Consider the following 26,586-nt stretch of genomic DNA (forward strand, 5'->3'; position numbering starts at 1 on the left):
CTTCCCTGCTCCTATACTCAAATCCCCTCGCTATGAAGGCCAACATACCATTTGCCTTCTTCACCGCTTGCTGTACCTGCATGCGAACTTTCAATGACTGATGTACCATGACACCCAGGTCTCATTGCACAGCTCCTTTTTCTAATCTGCCGCCATTCAGATAATATTCTGCCTTCGTGCTTTTGCCACCAAAGTGGATAACTTCACATTTATCCACATTATACTGCATCTGCCATGCATTTGCCCACTTATCTAACCTGTCCAAGTCACCCTGTTGTTAGCATCCTCCTCACAGCTCACACCGCCACCCAGTTTAGTGTCATATGCAAACTTGGAGATATTACTCTCAATCTCTCAATTCCTTCACCTAAATCATTGATGTATATTGTAAATAGCTGGGGTCCCAGCACTGAGCCCTGCGGCACCCCACTAGTCACTGCCTGCCATTCTGAAAAGGACCCGTTTATCCCGACTCTCTGCTTCCTGTCTGCCAACCAGTTCTCTATCCACATCAGTACATTACCCCCAATACCATGTGCTTTAATTTTACACATCAATCTCCTGTGTGGAACCTTGTCAAAAGTCTTTTGAAATTCCAATGCACCACATCCAGTGGTTCTCCCTTGTCCACTCTACTAGTTATATCCTCAAAAAATTCTAGAAGATTTGCCAAGCATTCATTCCCTTTCATAACTCCATGCTGACTTGGACTGATCCTGTTACTGTTTTCCAAATGCGCTGTTATTTTATCTTTAATAATTGATTCCAACATTTTCCCCACCACTGATGTCAGGCTAACCAATCTACATTTGCTCCCTCCCTCCTTTTTATAAAAAGTGGTGTTACATTAGCTACCCTCCAGTCCATAGGAACTGATCCAAAGTTGATAGACTGTTGGAAAATGATCATTAATGCATCCACTATTTCTAGGGCCACTTCCTTAAGTACTCTGGGATGCAGACCATCAGGCCCCGGGGATTTATTGGCCTTCAATCCCATCAATTTCCCTAACACAATTTCACGCCTAATAAGGATTTCCTTCAGTTCCTCCTTTTCACTAGACCCTCGGTCCCCTAATATTTCCGGAAGGTTATTTGTGTCTTCCTTCGTGATGACAGAACCAAAGTATTTGTTCAACTGGTCTGCCAGTTCTTTGTTCCCCATTATAAATTCACCTGCATCTGACTGCAAGGGACCTACATTTGTCTTCACTAATCTTTTTCTCTTCACATATTTATAGAAGCTTTTGCAGTCAGTTTTTATGTTCCCAGCAAGCTTCTTCTCATACTCCATTTTCCCGCTCCTAATTAGACCCTTTTTCCTCCTCTGCTGAATTCTAAGTTTCTCCAAGTCCTCAGGTTTGCTGCTTTTTCTGACCAATTTATATGCCTCTTCCTTGGATCTAACACTATCCTTAATTTCCCTTGTTAGCCACGGTTGAGCCACCTTCCCCGTTTTATTTTTACTCCAGATAGGGATGTACATTTGTTGAAGTTCATCCATGTGATATTTAAATGTTTGCCATTGCTTATCCACCGTCAACCCTTTAAGTATCATTCGCCAGTCGATTCTAGCCAATTCACGACTCATACCATCAAAGTTACCTTTACTTAAGTTAGGGCCCTCGTCTCTGAATTAACTGTGTCACTCTCCATCTTAATAAAGAATTCTATCATATTATGGTCACTCTTCCCCAAGGGGCCTCGCACAACAAGATTGCTAATTAGTCCTTTCTCATTACACACCACCCAGTCTAGGATGGCCGGCCCTCTAGTTGGTTCCTCGACATATTAGTCTAGAAAACCATCCCTAATACACTCCAGGAAATCGTCCTCCACCGTATTGCTACCAATTTGGTTAGCCCAATCTATATGTAGATTAAAGTCACCCATGATAATTGCTGTACCTTTATTGCATCCCTAATTTCTTGTTTGATACTGTCCCCAACCTCACTCCTACTGTTTGGTGGTCTGTACACAACTCCCACTCGTGTTTTCTGACCTTTGGTATTTCGTAGCTCCATCCATACTATTCCACATCATCCAAGCTAGTATCCTTCCTTGCTATTGCATTAATTTCAGCAACGCCACTCCACTTCCTTTTTCTTTCTGTCTATCCTTCCTGAATGTTGAATACCCCTGGAGAGGTGGGAATTCGAGGAGGCAGCGGCCTATAAAGGTCCCACAGTCAGGTGTCCGGGGAGTTCGGAGAGGCGGGAGGTCATGGAGGCAGCGGCCTATAAAGGCCCCACAGTCGGGTGTCCGGGGAGTTCGGAGAGGTGAGAGTTTGTGGAGGCAGCGGCCTATAAAGGCCCAGCAGTCGGGTGTCCGGGGAGTTCGGAGAGGCGGGAGTTCGAGGAGGCAGCGGCCTATAAAGGCCCAGCAGTCGGGTGTCTGGGGAGTTTGGAGAGGCGGGAGTTTGTGGAGGCAGCGGCCTATAAAGGCCCAGCAGTCGGGTGTCCGGGGAGTTCGGAGACGTGGGAATTCGAGGAGGCAGTGACTTATAAAGGCCCAGCAGTCGGGTAGCCGAGGAGTTCGGAGAGGGGGGAGTTCGAGGAGGCAGTGACTTATAAAGGCCCAGCAGTCGGGTGTCCTGGGAGTTCGGAGAGGCGGGAGTTCGAGGAGGCCAGCCGGTGCAGCTGCAGCAGGGAGGCAAAAAAGAAGTAGAAAGAAATCGAAAGGTGAAGTCACAGCCAAGGGGATAAGTGATTGGTAAGTAGTTTTTCTTTTTCTTTTCTTTATCAGTAGGTAACCTTTAGCATTGTTGTTGCCAAATTAAGCTAATCTAAGGGTTAAGTCATGGCAGGAGAGCTCGGGCACGTGTTATGCTCCTCCTGTACTATGTGGGAAGTCAGGGATGCTTCCGGTGTCCCTGACGACTACGTGTGCAGGAAGTGCATCCACCTGCAGCTCCTGACGGACCGCATTGCGGCACTGGAGCTGCGGGTGGATGTACTCTGGAGCATCCACGATGCTCAGAATGACGTGAATAACACGTTTAGTGAGTTGGTCCTACCGCAGGTAACGGGTACACAGCCAGATAGGGAATGGGTGACCAACGGGAAGAGCAGTGCAAGGAAGGTAGTGCAGGGGTCCCTTGCGGTCATCCCACTGCAAAACAGATACACCGCCTTGGGTACAGTTGGGGAGGATGACTCATCAGGGAAGGACAGCAGCAGCCAAATTCATGGCACCGTGGGTGGCTCTGCTGCACAGGAGGGCAGGAAAAAGAGTGGGAGAGCTATAGTGATAGGGGATTCAATTGTAAGGAGAATAGATCCACGTTTCTGCGGCCGCAACCGAGACTCCAGGATGTTATGTTGCCTCCCTGGTGCAAGGGTCAAGGACGTCTCAGAGCAAGTGCAGGGCATTTTGAGAAGGGAGGGTGAACAGCCAGTTGTTGTGGTACATATAGGTACCAACGATATCGGTAAAAAAACGGGATAAGGTCCTACAAGATGAATTTAGGGAGTTAGGAACTAAATTAAAAAGTAGGGCCTCAAAAGTAGTAATCTCAGGATTGCTACCAGTGCCACGTGCTAGTCAGAGTAGGAATCGCAGGATAGCTCAGATGAATGGTGCAGAAGGAAGGGATTCAAATTCCTGAGACATTGGAACCGGTTCTGGGGGAGGTGGGACCAGTAGAAACCGGACGGTCTGCACCTGGGCAGGACCAGAACCAATGTCCTCGGGGGAGTGTTTGCTAGTGCTGTTGGGGAGGAGTTAAACTAATATGGCAGGGGGATGGGAACCTATGCAGGGAGACAGAGGGAAGTAGAATGGGGGCAGAAGCAAAAGATAGAAAGAAGAAAAGTAAAAGTGGAGGGCAGAGAAACCTAAGGCAAAAAGCAAAAATGGCCACATTACAGCAAAATTCTAAAGGGGCAAAGTGTGTTAGAAAGACAAGCCTGAAGGCTCTGTGCCTCAATGCGAGGAGTATTCGGAATAAGGTGGACGAATTAACTGCGCAGATAGCAGTTAATGGGTATGATGTAATTGGCATCACGGAGACATGGCTCCATGGTGACCAAGGCTTGTAACTCAACATCCAAGGGTATTCAACATTTAGGAAGGATAGCCAGAAAAGGAAAGGAGGTGGGGCGGCATTGTTGGTTAAAGAGAAAATTAATGCAATGGTAAGAAAGGACATTAGCTTGGATGATGTGGAATCGATATGGGTGGAACTACGGAATACCAAGGGGCAGAAAACGCGAGTGGGAGCTGTGTACAGACCACCAAACAGTGCTAGTAAGGTTGGGGACAGCATCAAACAAGAAAGTAGGGATGCATGTAATAAAGGTACAGCAGTTATCATGGGTGACTTTAATCTACATATTGATTGGGCTAACATAACTGGTAGCAATGCGGTGGAGAAGGATTTCCTGGAGTGTATTAGGGATGGTTTTCTCGACCAATGTGTCGAGGAACCAACCAGGGAGCTGGCCATCCTAGACTGCATGATGTGTAATGAGAAAGGACTAATTAGCAATCTTGTTGTGCGAGATCCCTTGGGGAAGAGTTACCATAACATGGTAGAATTCTTTATTAAGATGGAGAGTGACACAGTTAATTCAGAAACTAGGGTCCTGAACTTAAGGAAAGGTAACTTCGATGCTTTGAGGCGTGAATTGGCTAGAATAGACTGGCAAATGACACTGAAAGGGTTGACGGTGGATAGGCAATGGCAAACATTTAAATATCACATGGATGAACTTCAACAATTGTACATCCCTGTCTGGAGTAAAAATAAAACGGGGAATGTGGCTCAACCATGGCTAACAAGGGAAATTAAGGATAGTGTTAAATCCAAGGAAGAGGCATATAAATTGGCCAGAAAAAGCAGCAAACCTGAGGACTGGGAGAAATTTAGAATTCAGCAGAGGAGGACAAAGGGTTTAATTAAGAGGGGGACAATAGAGTATGAGAAGAAGCTTGCCGGGAACATAAAAACTGACTGCAAAAGCTTCTATAGATATGTGAAGAGAAAAAGATTATTGAAGACAAATGTAGGTCCCTTGCAGTTGGATTCGGGTGAATTTATAATGGGGAGCAAAGAACTGGCAGACCAATTGAACAAATACTTTGGTTCTGTCTTCACGAAGGAAGACAAAAATAACCTTCCGGAAGTACTAGGGGACCGAGGGTCTAGTGAGAAGGAGGAACTGAAGGATATCCTTATTAGGTGGAAAATTGTGTTAGGAAAATTGATGGAGTTGAAGGCCGATAAATCCTCGGGGCGTGATAGTCTGCATCCCAGAGTATTTAAGGAAGTGGCTGTAGAAATAGTGGATGCATTGGTGATCATTTTCCATCAGTCTATTGACTCTGGATCAGTTCCTATGGACTGGAGGGTAGCTAATATAACACCACTTTTTAAATAGGAGGGAGAGAGAAAGCCAGTAACTATAGACCGGTTAGCCTGACATCAGTTGTGGGGAAAATGTTGGAATCAATTATTAAAGATGAAATAGCAGTGCATTTGGAAAGCAGTGACAGGATAGGTCCATGTCAGCATGGATTTATGAAAGTGAAATCATGCTTGACAAATCTTCTAGAATTTTTTGAGGATGTAACGAGTAGAGTGGACAAGGGAGAACCAGTGGATGTGGTGTATTTGGACTTTCAAAAGGATTTTGACAAGGTCCCACACAAGAGATTGGTGTGCAACATCAAAGCACATAGTATTTGGGGTAATATACTGACGTGGATAGAGAACTGGTTGGCAGACAGGAAGCAGAGAGTCGGGATAAACGGATCCTTTTCAGAATGGCAGGCAGTGACTAATGGAGTGCCGCAAGGCTCAGTGCTGGGACCCCAGCTCTTTACAATATACATCAAAGATTTAGATGAAGGTATTAAGTGTAATATCTCCAAGTTTACATATGACACTAAACTGGGTGGCGGCGTGAGTTGTAAAGGGGACGCTGAGAGGCTGCAGGGGAACTTGGACAGGTTAGGTGAGTGGGCAAACGCATGGCAGATGCAGTATAGTGTGGATAAATGTGAGGTTATCCACTTTGGTGGCAAAAAACGCGAAGACAGAATATTATCTGAATGGCAGCAGATTAGGAAAAGGGGAGGTGCAACGAGACCTGGGTGTCATGGTTCATCAGTCATTTAAAGTTGGCATACAGGTACAGCATGCGGTAAAGAAGGCAAATGGTATGTTGGCCTTCATAGTTAGGGGTTTTGAGTACAGGAGCAGGGAGGTCTTACTGCAGTTGTACAGGGCCTTGGTGAGGCCTCACCTGGAATATTGTGTTCAGTTTTGGTCTCCTAATCTGAGGAAGGACGTTTTTGCTATTGAGAGAGTGCAGCGAAGGTTCACCAGACTGATTCCCAGGATGGCTGGACTGACATATGAGGAGAGACTGGATCAACTGGACCTTTATACATTTGAGTTTAGGAGGATGAGAGGGAATCTCATAGAAACATACAAGATTCTGATGGGACGGGACAGGTTAGATGCGGGTAGAATGTTCCCGATGTTGGGGAAGTCCAGAACCAGGGGACACAGTTTTGGATAAGAGGTAGGCCATTTGGGACTGAGATGAGGAGAAACTTCTACACTCACAGAGTTGTTAACCTGTGGGAATTCCCTGCCTCAGAGAGTTGTTGATGCCAGTTCATTGGATATATTCAAGAGGGAGTTAGATCTGGCCCTTACGGCTAAGGGGATCAAGGGGTATGGAGAGAAAGCAGGAAAGGGGTACTGAGGGAATGATCAGCCATAGAAACATAGAAACATAGAAAATAGGTGCAGGAGTAGGCCATTCAGCCCTTCGAGCCTGCACCGCCATTCAAAGAGTTCATGGCTGAACATGCAACTTCAGTACCCCATTCCTGCTTTCTCGCCATACCCCTTGATCCCCCGAGTAGTAACGACTACATCTAACTCCTTTTTGAATATATTTAGTGAATTGGCCTCAACAACTTTCTGTGGTAGAGAATTCCACAGGTTCACCACTCTCTGGGTGAAGAAATTTCTCCTCATCTTGGTCCTAAATGGCTTTACTCCTTATCCTTAGACTGTGACCCCTGGTTCTGGACTTCCCCAACATTGGGAACATTCTTCCTGCATCTAACCTGTCTAATTCCGTCAGAATTTTAAACGTTTCTGTGAGGTGCTCTCTCATTCTTCTGAACTCCAGTGAATACAAGCCAAGTTGATCCAGTCTTTCTTGATATGTCAGTCCCGCCATCCCGGGAATCAGTCTGGTGAACCTTCGCTGCACTCCCTCAATAGCAAGAACGTCCTTCCTCAAGTTAGGAGACCAAAACTGTACACAATACTCCAGGTGTGGCCTCTCCAAGGCCCTGTACAACTGTAGTAAGACCTCCCTGCCCCATATTCAAATCCCCTCGCTCTGAAGGCCAACATGCCATTTGCTTTCTTAACCGCCTGTTGCACCTGCATGCCAACCTTCAATGACTGATGTACCATGACACCCAGGTCTCGTTGCACCTCCCCTTTTCCTATCTGTCACCATTCAGATAATAGTCTGTCTCTCTGTTTTTACCACCAAAGTGGATAACCTCACATTTATCCACATTATACTTCATCTGCCATGCATTTGTCCACTCACCTAACCTATCCAAGTCACTCTGCAGCCTCATAGCATCCTCCTCGCAGCTCACACTGCCACCCAACTTAGTGTCATCCGCAAATTTAGAGATACTACATTTAATCCCCTCGTCTAAGTCATTAATGTAAAATGTAAACAGCTGGGGCCACAGCACAGAACCTTGCGGTACCCCACTAGTCACTGCCTGCCATTCTGAAAAGTACCCATTTACTCCTACTCTTTGCTTCCTGTCTGCCAACCAGTTCTCAATCCATGTCAGCACACGACCCCCAATCACATGTGCTTTAATTTTGCACATTAATCTCTTGTGTGGGACCTTGTCGAAAGCCTTCTGAAAGTCCAAATATACCACATCAACTGGTTCTCCCTTGTCCACTCTACTGGAAACATCCTCAAAAAATTTCAGAAGATTTGTCAAGCATGATTTCCCTTTCACAAATCCATGCTGACTTGGACCTATCATGTCACCTCTTTCCAAATGCGCTGCTATGACATCCTTAACAATTGATTACATCATTTTACCCACTACCGATGTCAGGCTGACCGGTCTATAATTCTGTTTTATCTCTCCCTCCTTTTTTAAAAAGTGGGGTTACATTGGCTACCCTCCACTCCATAGGAACTGATCCAGAGTCATGGAATGTTGGAAAATGACTGTCAATGCATCCGCTATTTCCAAGGCCACCTCCTTAAGTACTCTGGGATGCAGACCATCAGGCCCTGGCGATCTTATTGAATGGTGGTGCAGGCTCGAAGGGCCGAATGGCCTACTCCTGCAACTATTTTCTATGTTTCTGTGTTTCTATGTTGAGTTCCCAGCCTTGGTCACCCTGGAGCCAAGTCTCCGTGATGCCAATTATATCATATTCGTTAATTGCTGCCTGCGCTGTTAATTCGTCCACCTTCTGGGTGTACAGGGTGACATTGGTGTACAGGGCACAATTTCAAAATTTGCAGATGACACAAAACTTGGAAGTAGACGTCAGGAAGACATAAATAGGCTGGTGAAATGGGCAAACACGTGGCAGATAGAATTTAAGGCAGAAAAATGTGAAGTGTTACATTTTAAAAACATAGAAAATAGGTGCAGGAGTAGGCCATCCGGCCCTTCGAGCCTGCACCACCATTCAAAAAGATCATGGCTGATCATTCCTTCAGTACCCCGTTCCTGCTTTCTCTCCATACCCCTTGATCCCTTTTGCCGCAAGGGCCATATCTAGCTCCCTCTTGAATGTATCCAATGAACTAGCATCAACAACTCTCTGCGGTAGGGAATTCCATAGGTTAACAACTCTCTGAGTGAAGATGTTTCTCCTCATCTCGGTCCTAAATGGCTTACCCTTTATCCTAAGACTATGTCCCCTGGTCCTGGACTTCCCCAACATCGGGAACATTCTTCCTGTATCTAACCTGTCCAGTCCGATCAGAATTTTATATGTTTCTATGAGATCCCCTCTCATCCTTCTAAACTCCAGTGAATACAGGCCCAGTCGATCCAGTCTCTCCTCATATGTCAGTCCTGCCATCCCAGGAATCAGTCTGGTGAACCTTCGCTGCACTCCCTCAATAGCAAGAACATCCTTCCTCAGATTAGGAGACCAAAACTGAACACAATATTCCAGGTGAGGTCTCACTAAGGCCCTGTATATCTGCAGTAAGACTTCCCTGCTCCTATACTCAAATCCCCTAGCTATGAAGGCCAACATACCATTTCCCTTCTTCACCGCCTGCTGTACCTGCATGCCAACCTTCAATGACTGATGAATCATGACACCCAGGTCTCGCTGCACCTCCCCTTTTCCTAATCTGCCGCCATTCAGATAATATTCTGCATTTGTGTTTTTGCCCCCAACCTCACATTTATCCACATTATACTGCATCTGCCATGTATTTGCCCACTCGGCTAACCTGTCCAAATCACCCTGCTGCCTCTTAACATCCTCCTCACAGCTCACACCGCCACCCAGTTTAGTGTCATCTGCAAACTTGGAGATATTACACTCAATTCCATCATCCAAATCATTAATATATATTGTAAAGAGCTGGGGTCCCAGCACTGAGCCCTGCGGCACTCCACTAGTCACTGTCTGCCACTCTGAAAAGGACCCATTAATCCCGACTCTCTGCTTCCTGTCTGCCAACCAGTTCTCTATCCACGTCAGTACATTACCCCCAATAACATGTGCTTTGATTTTGCACAACAATCTCTTGTGTGGGACCTTGTCAAACGCCTTTTGAAAGTCCAAATACACCACATCCACTGGTTCTCCCCTGTCCACTCTACTAGTTACATCCTCAAAAAATTCCAGAAGATTTGTCAAGCATGATTTCCCCTTCATAAATCCACGCTGACTTGGACCAATCCTATCACTGCTTTCCAAATGCGCTGCTATTTCATCCTTAATGATTGATTCCAACATTTTCCCCACTGCTGATGTCAGGCTAACCGGTCTATAATTACCCGTTTTTTCTCTCCCTCCTTTTTTAAAAAGTGGTGTTACATTAGCTACCCTCCAGTCCATAGGAACTGATCCAGAGTCGATAGACTGTTGGAAAATGATCACCAATGCATCCACAATTTCTAGGGCCACTTCCTTAAGTACTCTGGGATGTAGACTATCAGGCCCTGGGGATTTATCGGCCTTCAATTCCGTCAATTTCCCAAACACAATTTCCCGCCTAATAAGGATATCCTTCAGTTCCTCCTTCTCACTAGACCTTCGGACCCCTAGTACATCGGGAAGGTTATTTGTGTCTTCCTTTTTGAAGACAGAACCAAAGTACTTGTTCAATTGGTCTGCCATTTCTTTGTTCCCCATTAAAAATTCACCCGAATCTGACTGCATGACCCAACGTTTGTCTTCACTAATCTTTTTCTCTTCACATATCTATAGAAGCTTTTGCAAGCTTCCTCTCGTACTCTATTTCTCTATTTTCCCCCTCTTAATTAAACCCTTTGTCCTCCTCTGCTGTATTCTAAATTTCTCCCAGTCCTCTGACTTGCTACTCTTTCTGGCTAATTTGTATGCCTCTTCCTTGGATTTAACACTATCCTTAATTTCTCTTGTTAGCCATGGTTGAGCCACCTTCCCCGTTTTATTTTTACTCTAGACAGGGATGTAGAATTGTTGAAGTTCATCCATGTGATATTTAAATGTTTGCCATTGCCTATCCACCGTCAACCCTTTAAGTATCATTTGCCAGTCTAATCTCGCCAATTCGCGCCTCATACCATCAAAGTTACTTTTCCTTAAGTTCAGGACCCTAGTTTCTGAATTAACTTTATCACTCTCCATCTTAATAAAGAATTCTATCATATTATGGTCACTCTTCCCCAAGGGGCCTCGCACAACAAGATTGCTAATTAATCCTTTCTCATTACACATCACCCAGTCTCGGATGGCCAGCTCTCTGGTTGGTTCCTCAACATATTGGTCTAGAAATCCATCCCTAATACACTCCAGGAAATCCTCCTCCACCGCATTGCTACCAGTTAGGTTAACGCAATCAATCTGTAGATTAAAGTCGCCAATGATTACTGCTGTACCTTTATTGCACACATCCCTTATTTCTTGTTTGATGCTGTCCCCAACCTCACTACTACTATTGGTGGCCTGTACACAACTCCCATTAGCATTTTCTGCCCTTTGGTATTCTGTAGCTCCACCCATACCGATTCCACATCATCCAAGCTAATGTCCTTCCTTACAATTGCATTAATTTCCTCTTTAACCATCAACGCCACCCCGCCTCCTTTTCCTTTCTGTCTATCCTTCCTAAATGCTGAATACCCCTGGATGTTGAGTTCCCAGCCTTGATCATCCTGGAGCCATGTCTCCATGGTGCCAATCACATCTTACCCGTTAACTGCTATCTGCGCAGTTAATTCGTCCACCTTATTCTGAATACGCCTTGCATTGAGGCACAAAGCCTTCAGGCCTGTCTTTTTAACACACTTTGACCCTTTAGAATTCTGCTTTAAAGTGGCTCTTTTTGTTTTTTGCCTTGTGTTTCTCTGCCCTCCACTTTTACTCTTTTCTTTTCTATCTTTTACTTCTGTCTCTATTTTATTCCTCTCTGTCTCCCTGCATAGGTTTCCATCCCCCTGCCATATTAGTTTAACCCCTCCCAACAGCACTTGCAAATACTCCCTCTCGGACATTGGTTCCGGTCCTGCCCAGGTGCAGACCGTCCGGTTTGTACTGGTCCCACCTCCCCCAGAACCAGTTCCAATGTCCCAGGAATTTGAATCCCTCCCCTCTGCACCACTGCTCAAGCCACGTATTCATCTGAGCTATCCTGCGATTCCTACTCTGACGAGCACATGGCACTGGTAGTAATCCTGAGATTACTACTTTTGAGGTCCTACTTTTTAATTTAACTCCTAGCTCCCTAAATTCGTCTCATTGGATCTCATCCCGTTTTTTACCTATATCATTGGTACCTATATGCACCACGACAACTGGCTGTTCACCCTCCCTTTTCTGAATGTCCTGCACCTGCTCCAAGACATCCTCGACCCTTGCACCAGGGAGGCAACATACCATCCTGGAGTCTCGGTTGAGGCCGCAGAAACACCTATCTATTGCCCTTATAATCGAATCCCCTATCACTATTGCTCTCCCACTCTTTTTCCTGCCCTCCTGTGCAGCAGAGCCCGCCATGGTGCCATGAACCTGTCTGTTGCTGCTCTCCCCTGATGAGTCATCCCCCTCAACAGTACCCAAAGCAGTTTATCTGTTTTGCAGGGGGATGACCGCAGGGGATCCCTGCACTACCTTCCTTACACTGCTCTTTCTGTTGGTTTTCCATCCCCTATCTAGCTGTGTACCCTTTACCTGCGGTAAGACCAATTCACTCAACGTGCTATTCACGTCATTCTCAGCACTGTGGATGCTCCAGAGTGAATCCACCTTCAGCTCCAGTTCCGCAACGTGGTTCGTCAGGAGCTGGAGGCGGATACACTTCCCGCACACGTAGTGGTCAGGGACACCGGAAGCGTCCCTGATTTCCCACATGGTACAGGAGGAGCATACCACGTGTCCGAGCTCTCCTGCCATGACTTATCCCCTAGATTAACTTAATTTGGCAACAACAATGCTAAAGGTTACTTACTGAAATAGAAAAGGAAAAGAAAAGCTACTTACCAATCACCAGCCAATCACTTACCCCCTTGGCTGTGACGTCACCTTTCGATTTCTTTTTACTTTTTTGCCTTCTGTCCCCGCTGCAGCTGCACCGGTACGCCTTTTGCCGACCCCGGACTCGCGCTGCTCTGAGCTCCTGCCTCCTCGGCTGACTGCTCGAACTGCTCGACTCCCACTGGCCTTTATAGGCCTCTTGCCGACCCCAGACTCGCTCTGCTCTGAGCTCCCGCCACCTCGACTGACTGCTCGAACTGCTCGACTCCTGCTTGGTAGAAAGAATGAGGAAAAGACATGTAAACTAAATGCTACAATCCTAAAGCGGGTGCACGAACAGAGGGACCTGGGGGTATGTGTGTACAAATCGTTGAGGGTAGCAGGAAAGATTGAGAACGCAGTTCAAAAGGCTGACGGGATCCTGGACTTCATAAATAGAGGTATAGGGGCTAAGTTTCAGCCTGAGTTGCTCCTGTTTTTTTGGAGCAACTGGTTTAGAATGGAGTATCTTAGAAATTTGAATTCTTGGCACTTAGTTTGCTCCAGTTCTAGTCACTTAGAACAGTTTCACTTTTGAACAGAATTTTTTTTCAAAAGGGGGCGTGTCCGGCCACTTATGCCTGTTTTCAAAGTTTAGGCAGTGAAAACTTACTCCAAACTAACTTAAATTGGAGTAAGTGAAGATTTTGTACGTTCGAAAAAACCTTGTGTACACTTTAGAAAATCAGGCGTAGGTTACAAATTAGGCGTAGGGAACGAGGTGGGGGGGGGGGGGGGAAAGGGGGCGGGGAAGGGAAGTCATTAAATTCTACAATCAATCCTTTGTCATACTTATGCAAATATTATACAAATAAATCCAACCTGAATAAAAATTTATAAGCAAAGAAAAGATTAAATAATCCATGTTCATACCTGTGTGAAACAGCAGCAGCCTTCGAGCTGCTGTGCTTCAGGCAGGCCTTTCATGTTGGAGACAGGCAGGGGTGTGGTGTCAGTGTCTCGACGGCAGCCCCAACAGTGGCAGCAAGCAGCCTTCGAGCTGAGCTGCAGTGCTTCAGGCAGGCCTTCATTCTGTCAGTGGCTGGCTGGCAGCAGAGGAAGCAACAGGCACGCACGCAGCTTTCGAAGGGGGTTGACGACATTCGGCCATGCGATAGGGGCGGCATCAGTGGCTGGCCGGCAGCCGAAGAATCAACACGCACGCAGCTTTTGAAAGGGGTTGAGGCCATTCAGCCATGCGATAGGGGTGGTGTCAGTGGCTCGACGGCAGCCGAAGAATCAACACGCACGCACGCAGCTTTCCAAGAGGCTTGAGGCGTTTCGGCCACGGGATAGGGGCATCGTCAGTGACTGGACGGCAGGCAAAGACACAGCAATCAAGCAGCCTTCGAGCTGTGAGGGGGACTGAGGCCATTTGGACAGGAAGAGGCAGCCACATAGACAGTTTTATATTTAAATTTGCATAATGGTGCTGCATTGTCAACACCACGTATTATGCAATGGTTCGCCATCAATTCACTGCATAGGAGAGAATTGATTAGAGCTCACCGCACCAGGAATGTCATAGCCCGTAGGTTGATGGGCAGGAGACCTTACCCACGTCGACAATATCGAACCAGGCGCTCGTACCTGGACATGAGCGAGGCTGATTGTGTGAAAAGGCTGCGTTTTCGCAGAGAACTTGTCACTGAGATATGCTGAGAGCAGATTTGCAGCCCAGAAGCAGAAGGACAACTACCCTGTCTGTTGCAGTGAAGGTAACAGCTGCACTTTCTTTCTATGCCTCGGGATCGTTTCAGGCTACAACTGGAGATGTGTGTGCCATCTCTCAACGTGCAATACATGCCTGCGTTTACCAGGTCACGGCTGCACTGTATGCACAAAGGAATGACTTCATCAATTTCCCAATGACCGCACAAGCGATCCATGAGAGGGCTGTGGGCTTCTTCAGGATTGCCGGCTTCCCAGAGGTACAGGGCTGCATTGATTGTACCCACATAGCCTTGTGAGCACCCGTGGAGGAATCTGAGCAGTACCGAAATAGGAAAGGTTTCCACTCTATCAATGTGCAGCTTGTGTGTGACGACAAGCAGCGCATCATGTCAGTCGATGCGAGATACCCTGGCAGCACCCACGATGCGTTCATCCTGCGCGACAGCGTTCTATCTGACATGTTTGAGCAGCAGCCAGAAGGGCAGAGCTGGCTACTGGGAGACAAAGGGTACGGCCTGACCACCTGGCTCATGAAGCCCATTCGCGTGACACGGACAGAAGCTGACCGTCAATACAACATGGCGCACATTGCGACGCGCAGCATCATTGTGAGGACTATTGACATATTGAAATAGCGATTCCAATGCCTGGACCATTCCGGAGGACAGTTGCAATACTCTCCTCAGATTGTCGGTCACTTCACTGTTGTGTGCTGCATGCTTCATAACTTAGCCATCATGAGGCAGCAGGAGCTGGTAGTGGAACCCGAATACCGGCGTGAGGGTCCAATGCATGATGATAGTATTACGGAAGACCAGGATGTGGATGATAATGACAATTAGGAAAGCATGCAAGTGCTTGATGCCGAAGCACGAGGTCGGAGGAGGGCCGTCCATCGTGCCCCTTTAACGATTGCTCGAGACTTGCGCCAGCAGCTCATCCGTGAACGCTTCAACTACTGATGCCTGAAGGCTCTGCGACCACTTTTGCATATGGACATGTTTATTCTTTGCAGTTGTTCCTACTTTGTGTTGTGTTAATGGAACATGAAACAGTTTTAATGAAAAAATATTTTATTGAAAAGTTAACGTCACTCTAATAAAATATTTGTTGTATCAAACTATACTTTTTAATATGACTCTTGAAGATCACTTAAAAACTTTAAGATCACTTATAAACTTGTAAAGTTACAAAACAATCGCAATGTGAAAAATCTTACACTCTTAAGATCACTTAAACTTCAAGATCACTTTTGTAGATGCAAAATTAAATAAGTTACAGAATGTGAGAGCATTAACACTATAAGATCACTTGAAAATCCTGAGATCACATATAAGTTGTAAAGTTACAAAGCATACAAAACAGTTTCAATGTGAAAAACCTTACACTCTGAAGAACACTTAAACTTCAGGATCACTTTTTAAGTGCAAAATTAAATAAGATACAAAAAAATGTGAGAGCATTTACACTGTAAGATCACTTAAAAACCATAAGATCACTTATAAGTTGTAAAGTTACAAAACTTATAAAACAATTTCAATTTGAAAAACGCTACTACAGCTACATCAAGAACAAGAACAAAAGCAGCAAAGAAAGGCTGCAACCATGTCTCATCCATATCTCAGTGAATGTTCACTTCCTCATGAGGGTGTCATTTGATTGGCCGGGCTGTGTGCCCTTATTGCAGCAGCTACCTCAACCAGGCCCTCCCTGACGGCCTGTGCCGACACTTGCATGCCCTCCCTGACGGCCTGTGCCGTCAATTGCACTCCCTCGGACATTCCCTCCCTAAGTTCCCGTGTCATTACTGCTATTTCTCCCGTCAGGACCGTCAACTCTTCACCCACTGCACTGACGCCACCGATGAGTGATCGGGTAAGCTCATTGGTCTCCATACCCAATGCCACAACCTGAGCCGCATCTGTTGCACGCTGCATCTCAGGAGAGCGTGTCTCCAATCTCCTTCTCCTCTGCCTGGGTCTGCCTCGTGGCACCACTACACTGGGAGGCGCGGGCACGGATGGTGGGATGCTCAGTGTTGCAAGTGGCACCACTACACAAGGAGGCGTTGGCTGGGACTGTGGGTTGCTCTGTGTTCCAGACGGCAGAACTGGAGGGAAAGGCTCGGGCTGGAATGGTGGGATGCTCTGTGTTGCAGATGGCAGAACTAGAGGGAGAGGCTCGGGCAAGAACGGTAGGACGCTCTGTGTTGCAGACGGCAGTACTAGAGGCTCGGGCTGGGATGGTGGGGCGCTCGGTGTTCCAGGCGACAGCACTCGAGTGCGAGCCATGGGCTGGGATGTTGAACGAATGGGTGTAAACTGCTCCATGATATCAGCAGCAGCACTGGAACCTGTAGCGTCGGAATCAAAGCCATAGTAGGTGGAACCAGAACCTATGCGAGAGGGAGGCGCAGGCTGGGACGGTAATGCACTGACTGTAAAATGCTGCATTATACCAGCAGCACCACTGGGACCCGCAACATCGGAATCAAAACCATGGAAGGTGGACCAAGACCTATGCTAGGGGTTGAAACTCTGATGCCCCTTGATGGGGGCTCATAAACATTAATTTGGAAGCTCTCCACTGCAGACATTTCAGTCATCGCCGCCATCATCCAGTCTGGTTCGTCTGCAGCTGGTTGTACTGGTTCTTGTTCTGTACCCTCAGGATCCTCAGGGTTGGCAGCAGCAGCAGCAGCAGCATCGTCATCATCATCATCATGTTCTGCAAAATACATCAGAACAGTCAAATGTTTAACAGCAAGGGAGGGGGCCGGATGGGTGGCATGAGTACTCTCACATAGCAGGTTAAGCAGCAGGTTGATTTAAAGGGCCACGATGCATTTTCAGGACTTACCCTCTTCCTCGCGTGCGGGCCCAGCTTGTGCTGTATCGATTGCTTTTCTCCATGTACGACTCATCATAGCAGCTACCCTCTGTTCCAAGGGTGTCAGTGGATGCAGATTGGGCATGCCTCCTCCTGTCCGAGTTGCCTCCCTTTTGTTGTGGGCCAATTTCTTCTGCAAAGAGTAAAATATAATTTTTTACAGAGTGTGTCAGTCTGCAAGGTGGGACATACAGATAGCCAGGTTACAATTACGATTAAATTAAAAATGGGAAATATTACTTACATTAACTACTTGACCAAGGTCGTGCCATTTCTTTTTACACTGGCTTCCAGATCTTATGGTATGCATCACTGCGCAGTAATCTTCTGCAACTTGGTTCCACCGTTTCTTCATTTCTTTTGGTGGCACTTTTATGCGACCTCTGTTGCTGGTATCTAGCTCCTGCCATCTCTGCTCAATTACGTTGACTAATATCTCTACTTTCTCATGCAAGAAATTCTTTGTTCTTGGTGGATGTTGATCCATTGGAAAGTTGAATTGGCATTCTTATTTCTCAAAACACACAGTCCTTAATTTGCATGCACCAATGCAGCACCGGTTCTGCAAGTTTAGCAGTGAAAAGTTGAACTCACTGATTTCAGCAGGTGATTTATTCAACAGTGCTGCTAAAAGCACTCCCTCACACACAGAAATATCACAAAAATTAAATTACAAGCCTTTCCAGGGTTCCAAGAGACAAATCTTCACTTTTTCTCCAGTCCCTTTAAATATGGCCGAGTGCCAATGTTTGTTTCACACTGCGCATGCACGCATGCGCCAATGCGCACGCGCAGGGTTGCCGACATGATGTTGGCTCATTTGAATTAGACCCGCCACCCATTGCTTAGAGAATCGGCGCGAGTGTCTGGCTCCGCCCCCCGCTGTGATGTGCGCGCCGTGCCAAGCTGAGTTCGAGCTCCGAGGAGCCGGAGAATCTCACAGTTTTTTTCCTGCGCACTTTTAGGCGCGAAGAACAGGCGTCCAGCTCGGGGCTGCGCCGTCTTCGGCGCGGCCCGAAACTTGGGGCCATAGAGTACAAACGTGTGGAAATTACAATGAACCTGTGTAAGGGATGAGGGCAGAGTTGGCTAAAGGAGACTGGAAACACAGACTAAACGGTGGCACAATTGAGGAACAGTGGAGGACTTTTAAGGAGCTCTTTCATAGTGCTCAACAAAAATATTTTCCAGTGAAAAAGAAGGGCGGTAAGAGAAGGGATAACCAGCCGTGGATAACCAAGGAAATAGAGGAGAGTATCAAATTAAAAACCAATGCGTATAAGGTGGCCAAGGTTAGTGGGAAACTAGCAGATTGGAAAAATTTTAAACGACAGCAAAGAATGACCAGGAAAGCAATAAAGAAAGGAGAGATAGATTACGAAAGTAAACTTGTGCAAAACATAAAAACAGATAGTAAAAGCTTTTACCGATATATAAAACGGAAAAGAGTGACTAAAGTAAATGTTGGTCCCTTAGAAGATGAGAAGGGGGATTTAATAATGGGAAATGTGGAAATGGCTAAGATCTTAAACAATTATTTTGCTTCGGTCTTCAAAGTGGAAGACACAAAAATCATGCCAAAAATTGCTGGTCACGGGAATGTGGGAAGGGAGGACCTTGAGATAATCACTATCACTAGGGGGGTAGTGCTAGACAGGCTAACGGGACTCAAGGTAGACAAGTCCCCTGGTCCTGATGAAATGCATCCCAGGGTACTAAAAGAGATGGCAGAAGTTATAGCAGATGCATTTGTTATAATCTACCAAAATTCTCTGGACTCTGGGGAGGTACCAGTGGATTGCAAAGCAGCTAATGTAATGCCTCTGTTTAAAAAAGGGGGCAGACAAAAGGCAGGTAACTATAGGCCGGTTAGTTTAACATCTGTAGTGGGGAAAATGATTGAGGCTATCATTAAGGAAGAAATAGCGGGACATCTAGATGGGAATATTGCAATCAAGCAGTTGCAACATGGATTCATGAAGGGGAAATCATGTTTAACTAATTTACTGGAATTCTTTGAGGATATAACGAGCATGGTGGATAGAGATGTACCGATGGATGTGGTGTATTTAGATTTCCAAAAGGCATTCGATAAGGTGCCACACAAAAGGTTACTGCAGAAGATAAAGGTATGCGGAGTCAGAGGAAATGTATTAGCATGGATAGAGAATTGGCTAGCTAACAGAAAGCAGAGAGTCGGGATAAATGGGTTCTTTTCGGGTTGGAAATCGATCGTTAGTGGTGTGCCACAGGGATCGGTGCTGGGATCACAACTGTTTACAATATACATAGATGACCTAGAAGAGGGGACAGAGTGTAGTGCAACAAAATTTGCAGATGACACAAAGATTAGTGGGAAAGCGGGTTGTGTAGAGGACACAGAGAGGCTGCAAAGAGATTTAAATAGGTTAAGCGAATGGGCTAAGGTTTGGCAGATGGAATATAATGTCGGAAAATGTGAGGTCATCCACCTTGGAAAAAAAAACAGTAAAAGGGAATATTATTTGAATGGGGAGAAATTACAACATGCTGCAGTGCAGAAGGACCTGGGGGTCCTTGTGCATGAATCCCAAAAAGTTAGTTTGCAGGTGCAGCAGGTAATCAGGAAGGCGAATGGAATGTTGGCTTTCATTGCGAGAGGGATGGAGTTCAAAAGCAGGGAGATCCTGCTGCAACTGTATAGAGTATTGGTGAGGTCACACCTGGAGTACTGCGTGCAGTTTTGGTCACCTTTCTTAAGGAAGGATATACTGGCTTTGGAAGGGGTACAGAGACAATTCACTAGGCTGATTCCGGAGATGAGGGGGTTACCTTATGATGATAGATTGAGTAGACTGGGTCTTTACTCGTTGGAGTTCAGAAGGATGAGGGGTGATCTTATAGAAACATTTAAAATAATGAAAGGGATAGACAAGATAGAGGCAGAGAGGTTGTTTCCACTGGTCGGGGAGACTAGAACTAGGGGCAGAGCCTCAAAATACGGGGGAGCCAATTTAAAACCGAGTTGAGAAGGAATTTCTTCTCCCAGAGGGTTGTGAATCTGTGGAATTCTCTGCCCAAGGAAGCAGTTGAGGCTAGCTTATTGAATGTATTCAAATCACAGATAGATAGATTTTTAACCAATAAGGGAATTAAGGGTTACGGGGAGCGGGCGAGTAAGTGGAGCTGAATCCACGGCCAGATCAGCCATGAACTTATTGAATGGTGGAGCAGGCTCGAGGGGCTAGATGGCTTACTCTTGTTCCTAATTCTTATGTTCTTATGTTCTTAAAACACTGGTTTGGCCCCAACTGGAATACTGTGTCCAATTCTGGGCACCAAACTTTAGGAAGAATGTGAAGGCCTTAGAGAAAAGATTTACGAGATTGATTCCAGGAATGAGGGACTTCAGTTACATTGACAGACTGGAGAGGCTGGAGTTTGTTCTCCTTGGAGCAGAGAAGATTGAGAGGAGATTTAATGGAGGTGATCAAAATCATGAGGGGTCTGGACAGAGGAGATAAAGAGAAACTGTTCCCATTGGCAGAAGGGTCAAGAAACAGAGGACACAGTGATTGGCAAAAGAACCAAATGCGATGTAAGAAAAAACTGTTTTACGCAGCGATTGGTTGGGTTCTGGAATGCACTGCCTGAAAGGGTAGCGGAGGCAGACCCAATCTTATCTTTCAAAATGGAGTTGGATAAGTATCTGAAGGAAAAACATTTGTAGGGCTACGGGGAAAGGGCAGGGGAGTGGGACTAGCTCAGAGTCGGCATGGGTTCGACGGGCTGAATGGCCTTCTTCTGTGCTGTAACCATTCTATGATTCTATCTCCAATCAGGTCATTGCTCTGAGTCTGAGCCCTTCCTATCCTGGTGTGTGTTGAATTTTGAATACTTACGTGAAATCATCAGGGGAGCAAAAATACTTTGAAAATCTTTTTTCCTAATTAAGTTTCAAAAGCAATGTTGAAAATTCTGAAGGAAATTGATAGATTTTATTCATTCAACTTGTTATTTTATGATGAACGGTTTGATCAAGGAGCACAATAAAAAAAATCCATGTAGTATCAAAGCATCTTTGTTGCAGTAGATGATTTATTTTAAAGTTATGGTGCTTTGCTGACAGGTACAATGCACCTTTCAAGCCCACTATTCAACAGTGGGTGCAGAAGCTCTCAAATACCACAGAAATAATTGAAAACTGGCTCACGGTTCAGAACCTTTGGATTTACCTGGAAGCCGTGTTTGTTGGTGGAGATATTGCAAAACAACTGCCGCAGGTTTGTATAATCTGGGAAAGTTAAATCTGTTGAGAATTCAGTGCAATGCTTTCAAAATTAAAATTCTGTTGTCTTTGCAATTGATGTCCAAAATTATAATGGTCAAGTAAGTTTTGATTATTTGTAAATAAGAAAGTAAATGACTAACACTGACTATTTTTATCCTTCTGCAATTATTAGTTCTTATGCTTTCCATCCATGCCTGTGGTCAAGTGTTGGACTGTGTTGCTCATGGTGGTGTGGTTAACATAAATAACTCAGCAAGCATAAGAATCTGGATCTTACCCCTCCATGCCACAGTTGGTTGGTGCTCTAGCCGACATAAATTAAATCTTCCACAAACAAATTTACTTATGGCTATATTTTATGCAACATTATATTGCAAGTAGGCAAATTACTGCTCCACTGTGCTTGTAGCACAACATGCAACACAAAAGTCCCAGCACCATTGAACAAGCACAATTAAAACCCTATGGGAGAGCCAGAAGGATTTTTTTTCTTTGCAGGCAATGAGGTACAATTATTGCCTGAACATCTGATGAAGACTTGTTAGTTTTGAAATTAGTTGATCTCCTGTGGTTTTACACATGGGATGTCAATGCCAAGTACAGTGTTTAGGTCAAGCAGGTTAGAAAGCACTGGCATAACTGATACAGGTGGGGGAGAGGAGAGGGGGAAGAAGAGAAAAGGGGAGGGAGAGAGACGACATGAGAGAAAAAAAGACAGAGAGAAGGAGAGGGGGATCGGTAAGGAGACTGAGAGAGGGAAAAGGACAAGTTAAAGGATTGGGACAGGGCTGGTGGAGTGGTGGAGGTAAGGGGACAACAGAATACAACAAAGGTGTGTGTGCTACTGGGCTGGGGACCATTCTTCACAGTAAGGGGAGGCAGATGAAAGGGAGACGTGGGTGGAGGAGAGGAGCAATGATGGTTGGGGAAGGATTGAGTGGCACTGTACCGTAGCCAATTTTCTCTATGGGGAGCTACATAAACATACGAATTAGGAACAGGAGTAGGCCATCTAGCCCCTCGAGTCTGCTCCGCCATTCAATAAGATCATGGCTGATCTGGCCGTGGACTCAGCTCCACTTGCCCGCCCTCTCCCCATAACCCTTAATTCCCTTATTAGTTAAAAATCTATCTATCTGTGACTTGAATACATTCAATGAGCTAGCCTCAACTGCTTCCTTGGGCAGAGAATTCCACAGATTCACAACCCTCTGGGAGAAGAAATTCCTTCTCAACTCGGTTTTAAATTGGCTCCCCCGTATTTTGAGGCTGTGCCCCCTAGTTCTAGTCTCCCTGACCAGTGGAAACAACCTCTCTGCCTCTATCTTGTTTATCCCTTTCATTATTTTAAATGTTTCAATAAGATCACCCCTCATCCTTCTGAACTCCAACGAGTAAAGACCCAGCCTACTCAATCTATCATCATAAGGTAACCCCCTCATCTCCGGAATCAACCTAGTGAATCGTCTTTGTACCCCCTCCAAAGCCAGTATATCCTTCCTTAAGTAAGGCGACCAAAACTGCACGCAGTACTCCAGGTGCAGCCTTACTAATACCCTATACAGTTGCAGAAGGACCTCCCTGCTTTTGTACTCCATCCCTCTTGCAATGAAGGCCAACATTCCATTCGCCTTCCTGATTACCTGCTGCACCTGCAAACTAACTTTTTGGGATTCATGCACAAGGACCCCCAGGTCCTTCTGCACCGCAGCATGTTGTAATTTCTCCCCATTCAAATAGTATTCCCTTTTTTTGTTTTTTTTCCCCAAGGTGGATGACCTCACACTTTCCGACTGTATTCCATCTGCCAAACATTCGCTTAACCTATCTAAATCTCTTTGCAGCCTCTCTGTGTCCTCTACACAACCCGCTTTCCCACTAATCTTTGTGTCATCTGCAAATTTTGTTACACTCCACTCTGTCCCCTCTTCCAGGTCATCTATGTATATTGTAAACAGTTGTGATCCCAGCACCGATCCCTGTGGCACACCACTAACCACCGATTTCCAACCCGAAAAGGGCCCATTCATCCCGACTCTCTGCTTTCTGTTAGCCAGCCAATTCTCTATCCATGCTAATACATTTCCACTGACCCCGCGTACCTTTATCTTCTGCAGTAACCTTTTGTGTGGCACCTTATCGAATGCCTTTTGAAAATCTAAATACACCACATCCATCGGAGCTGCTCTGAGCCAGTGCCAATTCCGTCATACTATAAGATGGAGCTATCAAGGATACAGGTGCTGACTAGATCAGTATGGAAGGATGTAACTAGTGGGGTGTCTAGGGAATCAGTGCTTCCATGCTGATCTAGCGCCAGGCAAAACAACTCTCTGCTTCTATATTTTATTCATTACAGAAACATTTTCAGCCTTGTGGACCAATCTCTTACATGGCACCTTTGCTGAAATCTAAATAAACCATATCCACTTAATTTCCCCTGTCAGTAAGATTTTTTATCTCCTTAAATTACTTCCTCTTATAAAGGCTTGCTAATTTCATCTTGTAGTTCTGTATCGCTTGGGATAGTTCATCATTTGTTCCTTCAACACTTTCCCTATAATGGATATGTCAGGCTGATTTGAGAAATAGTTTACAATCAGTTGGTATGCAACTCCTTTCAATTAAAGTAAGTCAGTTCTGACCTTCTGCCACAAATAACTGGATAGCTAAAGAAAGAGTATGGCCTATTAAAGACCAAAAAAGCAGCTTGTGTATGGAGGCGGAAGACGTGGGTATGGTTCTTAATGGATACTTTCCGTCTGTCTTCACAAAAGAGAGGAACGATGCAAACATTGTAGTTAAGGAGGAGTGTGAAATATTAGATGAGATAAATATACTGAGAGAGGAGTATTAAGGGATTGTTTAGTATCTTTGAAAGTCGATAAAAACTGATATAGTTTTGTGAGAATAACCAATTCCATTAACTGCTTAAATTGGTGCCCCAACTAATGAATCTAATCAATATCCTGGATAATTTTTGTCTTTCATCAATCAAATTTAATTTCATAGCAACATCATAATTGCTTCCAGGCCAGTCAGATAACAATCTCAAAACATGACAATTGCACATACATAGCAGTATCTAACTCTACTTTTAATCCTGGATGTTTTGTAATAGCTGTTGTCACCATTTGGAAATTGGTGCTATACCATCTTTTATTTTCATTAGTTTGCATAGTTTAAATATTTTTTGAAGTGATATAGAAGTCTATAAATAAAAGATTTTAAAAATTAAATATTACAATATATAGCACGCTTGTAATTATTTTGGTTAAACCTAATCCCTCTGCTCTGCTCCAGGAGGCCAAAAGATTCCAGAACATTGACAAGTCATGGCAGAAGATCATGCAGAGAGCTCATGACAATACGAACATTGTGCTATGCTGTGTAGGCGATGAGACTTTAGCTCAGCTTCTACCACATTTACTGGAGCAGTTAGAGATGTGTCAGAAATCACTAACTGGGTATCTGGAAAAGAAACGTCTTTTATTTCCCAGATTTTTCTTTGTTTCTGACCCTGCTCTGTTGGAAATCCTGGGTCAAGCCTCTGACTCTCACACTATACAGGTACGATGATTTTACTCTGACCTCTGGGATTCTCTTGTTTCTGTACAGGTTACTAGTATGAGGTTGTGTATTTCCAACCTCACTACTCCCACTATACCAGTACTTTGTTTGCATACGGTTTCTCACAAGAACAGCTGGAATATGATGAAAAGTAATTTGTTCAGTTACGAGCAAGAGAACTTATGTGCTAAAAGTTTTTTTTAATCTGCCTTCTCTCTGGGGTCATGGCTGCCATTGGTGGCACCCACATGCACTCTCGTGGAAGTAAATATCTTTCCACTCACTTGGCATACTGGTCTACTGGTATACTGGGTCCCTGCCCAGTCTAAGGAGTGGGAACTCTTGGTGCAGAGTCCCTGTACCTGGCTCTAACTCCAGCCCTTATTTGCCTTGTAAGGGCCGACTGAAGTTCTGTCCCTTTAAGGTAAGCATGAAACTTCCGAAAATGACAGAAGCTGGTGCAACTAGGTCTCCATGGCTTTCCCAGGTAATTTTTCCGTCTGCCAGTTATGGCGAGAGATCTGTGGAACACTGGGAATCAAGGGAATCAAGGCATATGGAGATTGGACGAGAAAGTGGGGTTGAGGTCGAAGATTAGCCATGATCTTGTTGAATGGATGAGGGGCGTATGGCCTACTCCTGCTCCTAATTCTAATGTTCTTATGTTTTCATGAGGACAATTTGGACCAATATCCTGGCATCATTAAATGTGAATATTTTCTTGCTTTGCACTTTTGTCAAAAAATTGTGAAATATGTTAAAATATTCATTAATTATATTAAAGAATCCATAAATTACAAACATTTTGAAAATGGGATAGGGTACTGGCTGAAACTAATGTTCCCCACTGTCACTTCAACAAATAGAAAATGTAATTTAGACTTGCATGAAAACAAACAAGCTGGAAATATGAGACAAAAACAAATTACTGAAATGCACAGCAATTCAGTCATCATCTATAAAGGGAAAAGACAGGTCAATGTTTCAGGTATATACACTTCAGGGCACACATTTTCTATCATTTTCTATTTTTATTTTAGGTTTACATAAATTGGGTGTCTCATAATCTATCCTAATAGTGGCTTGGTTTAAATAAACTTCGCAGGTCCATGTCAAGCATGCCTAAAAATACTGACAACCCATAAGCAAATAGCACATACAATAATAGTTACAAAAGTGGGGGGAAATTATGTTACATTGATACAGATAATGCTCATTTTAAATTTTAAAATACACTGAAAATGTAATGTAAGATAATGTTTAACACAAAAATTAAACATATTTTAGACATATTTAGGATCTACCCTTGGCCCTCCTATTTCTCATCTACATGTTGCCAATGTTCCCTTTAAGCTGCGCGGTCGCTCAGCGCTCCAGGGAACCCGTGCAACCGGTTTGCCGGCATATCACTGTAAAAA

The 26,586-nt window shown here is 44.9% G+C and overlaps 1 protein-coding gene across 3 annotated transcripts in view; it reads left to right on the forward strand.

Moving 5' to 3' along the window:
• dnah5l (dynein, axonemal, heavy chain 5 like) overlaps positions 1-26,586 on the forward strand; it is a 618,296-nt gene that overhangs the window by 239,822 nt on the left and 351,888 nt on the right. For all 3 annotated transcript variants that reach the window (XM_070881289.1, XM_070881290.1, XM_070881291.1), the window contains 2 exons: positions 21,437-21,590; positions 24,902-25,168. In XM_070881289.1, coding sequence (XP_070737390.1) covers positions 21,437-21,590; positions 24,902-25,168 — 421 coding nt within the window. The remainder of the gene's footprint in view (positions 1-21,436; positions 21,591-24,901; positions 25,169-26,586) is intronic.

This window comes from Pristiophorus japonicus, chromosome 5, assembly GCF_044704955.1.
Source record: "Pristiophorus japonicus isolate sPriJap1 chromosome 5, sPriJap1.hap1, whole genome shotgun sequence".
Taxonomy (NCBI): Eukaryota; Metazoa; Chordata; class Chondrichthyes; family Pristiophoridae; genus Pristiophorus; species Pristiophorus japonicus.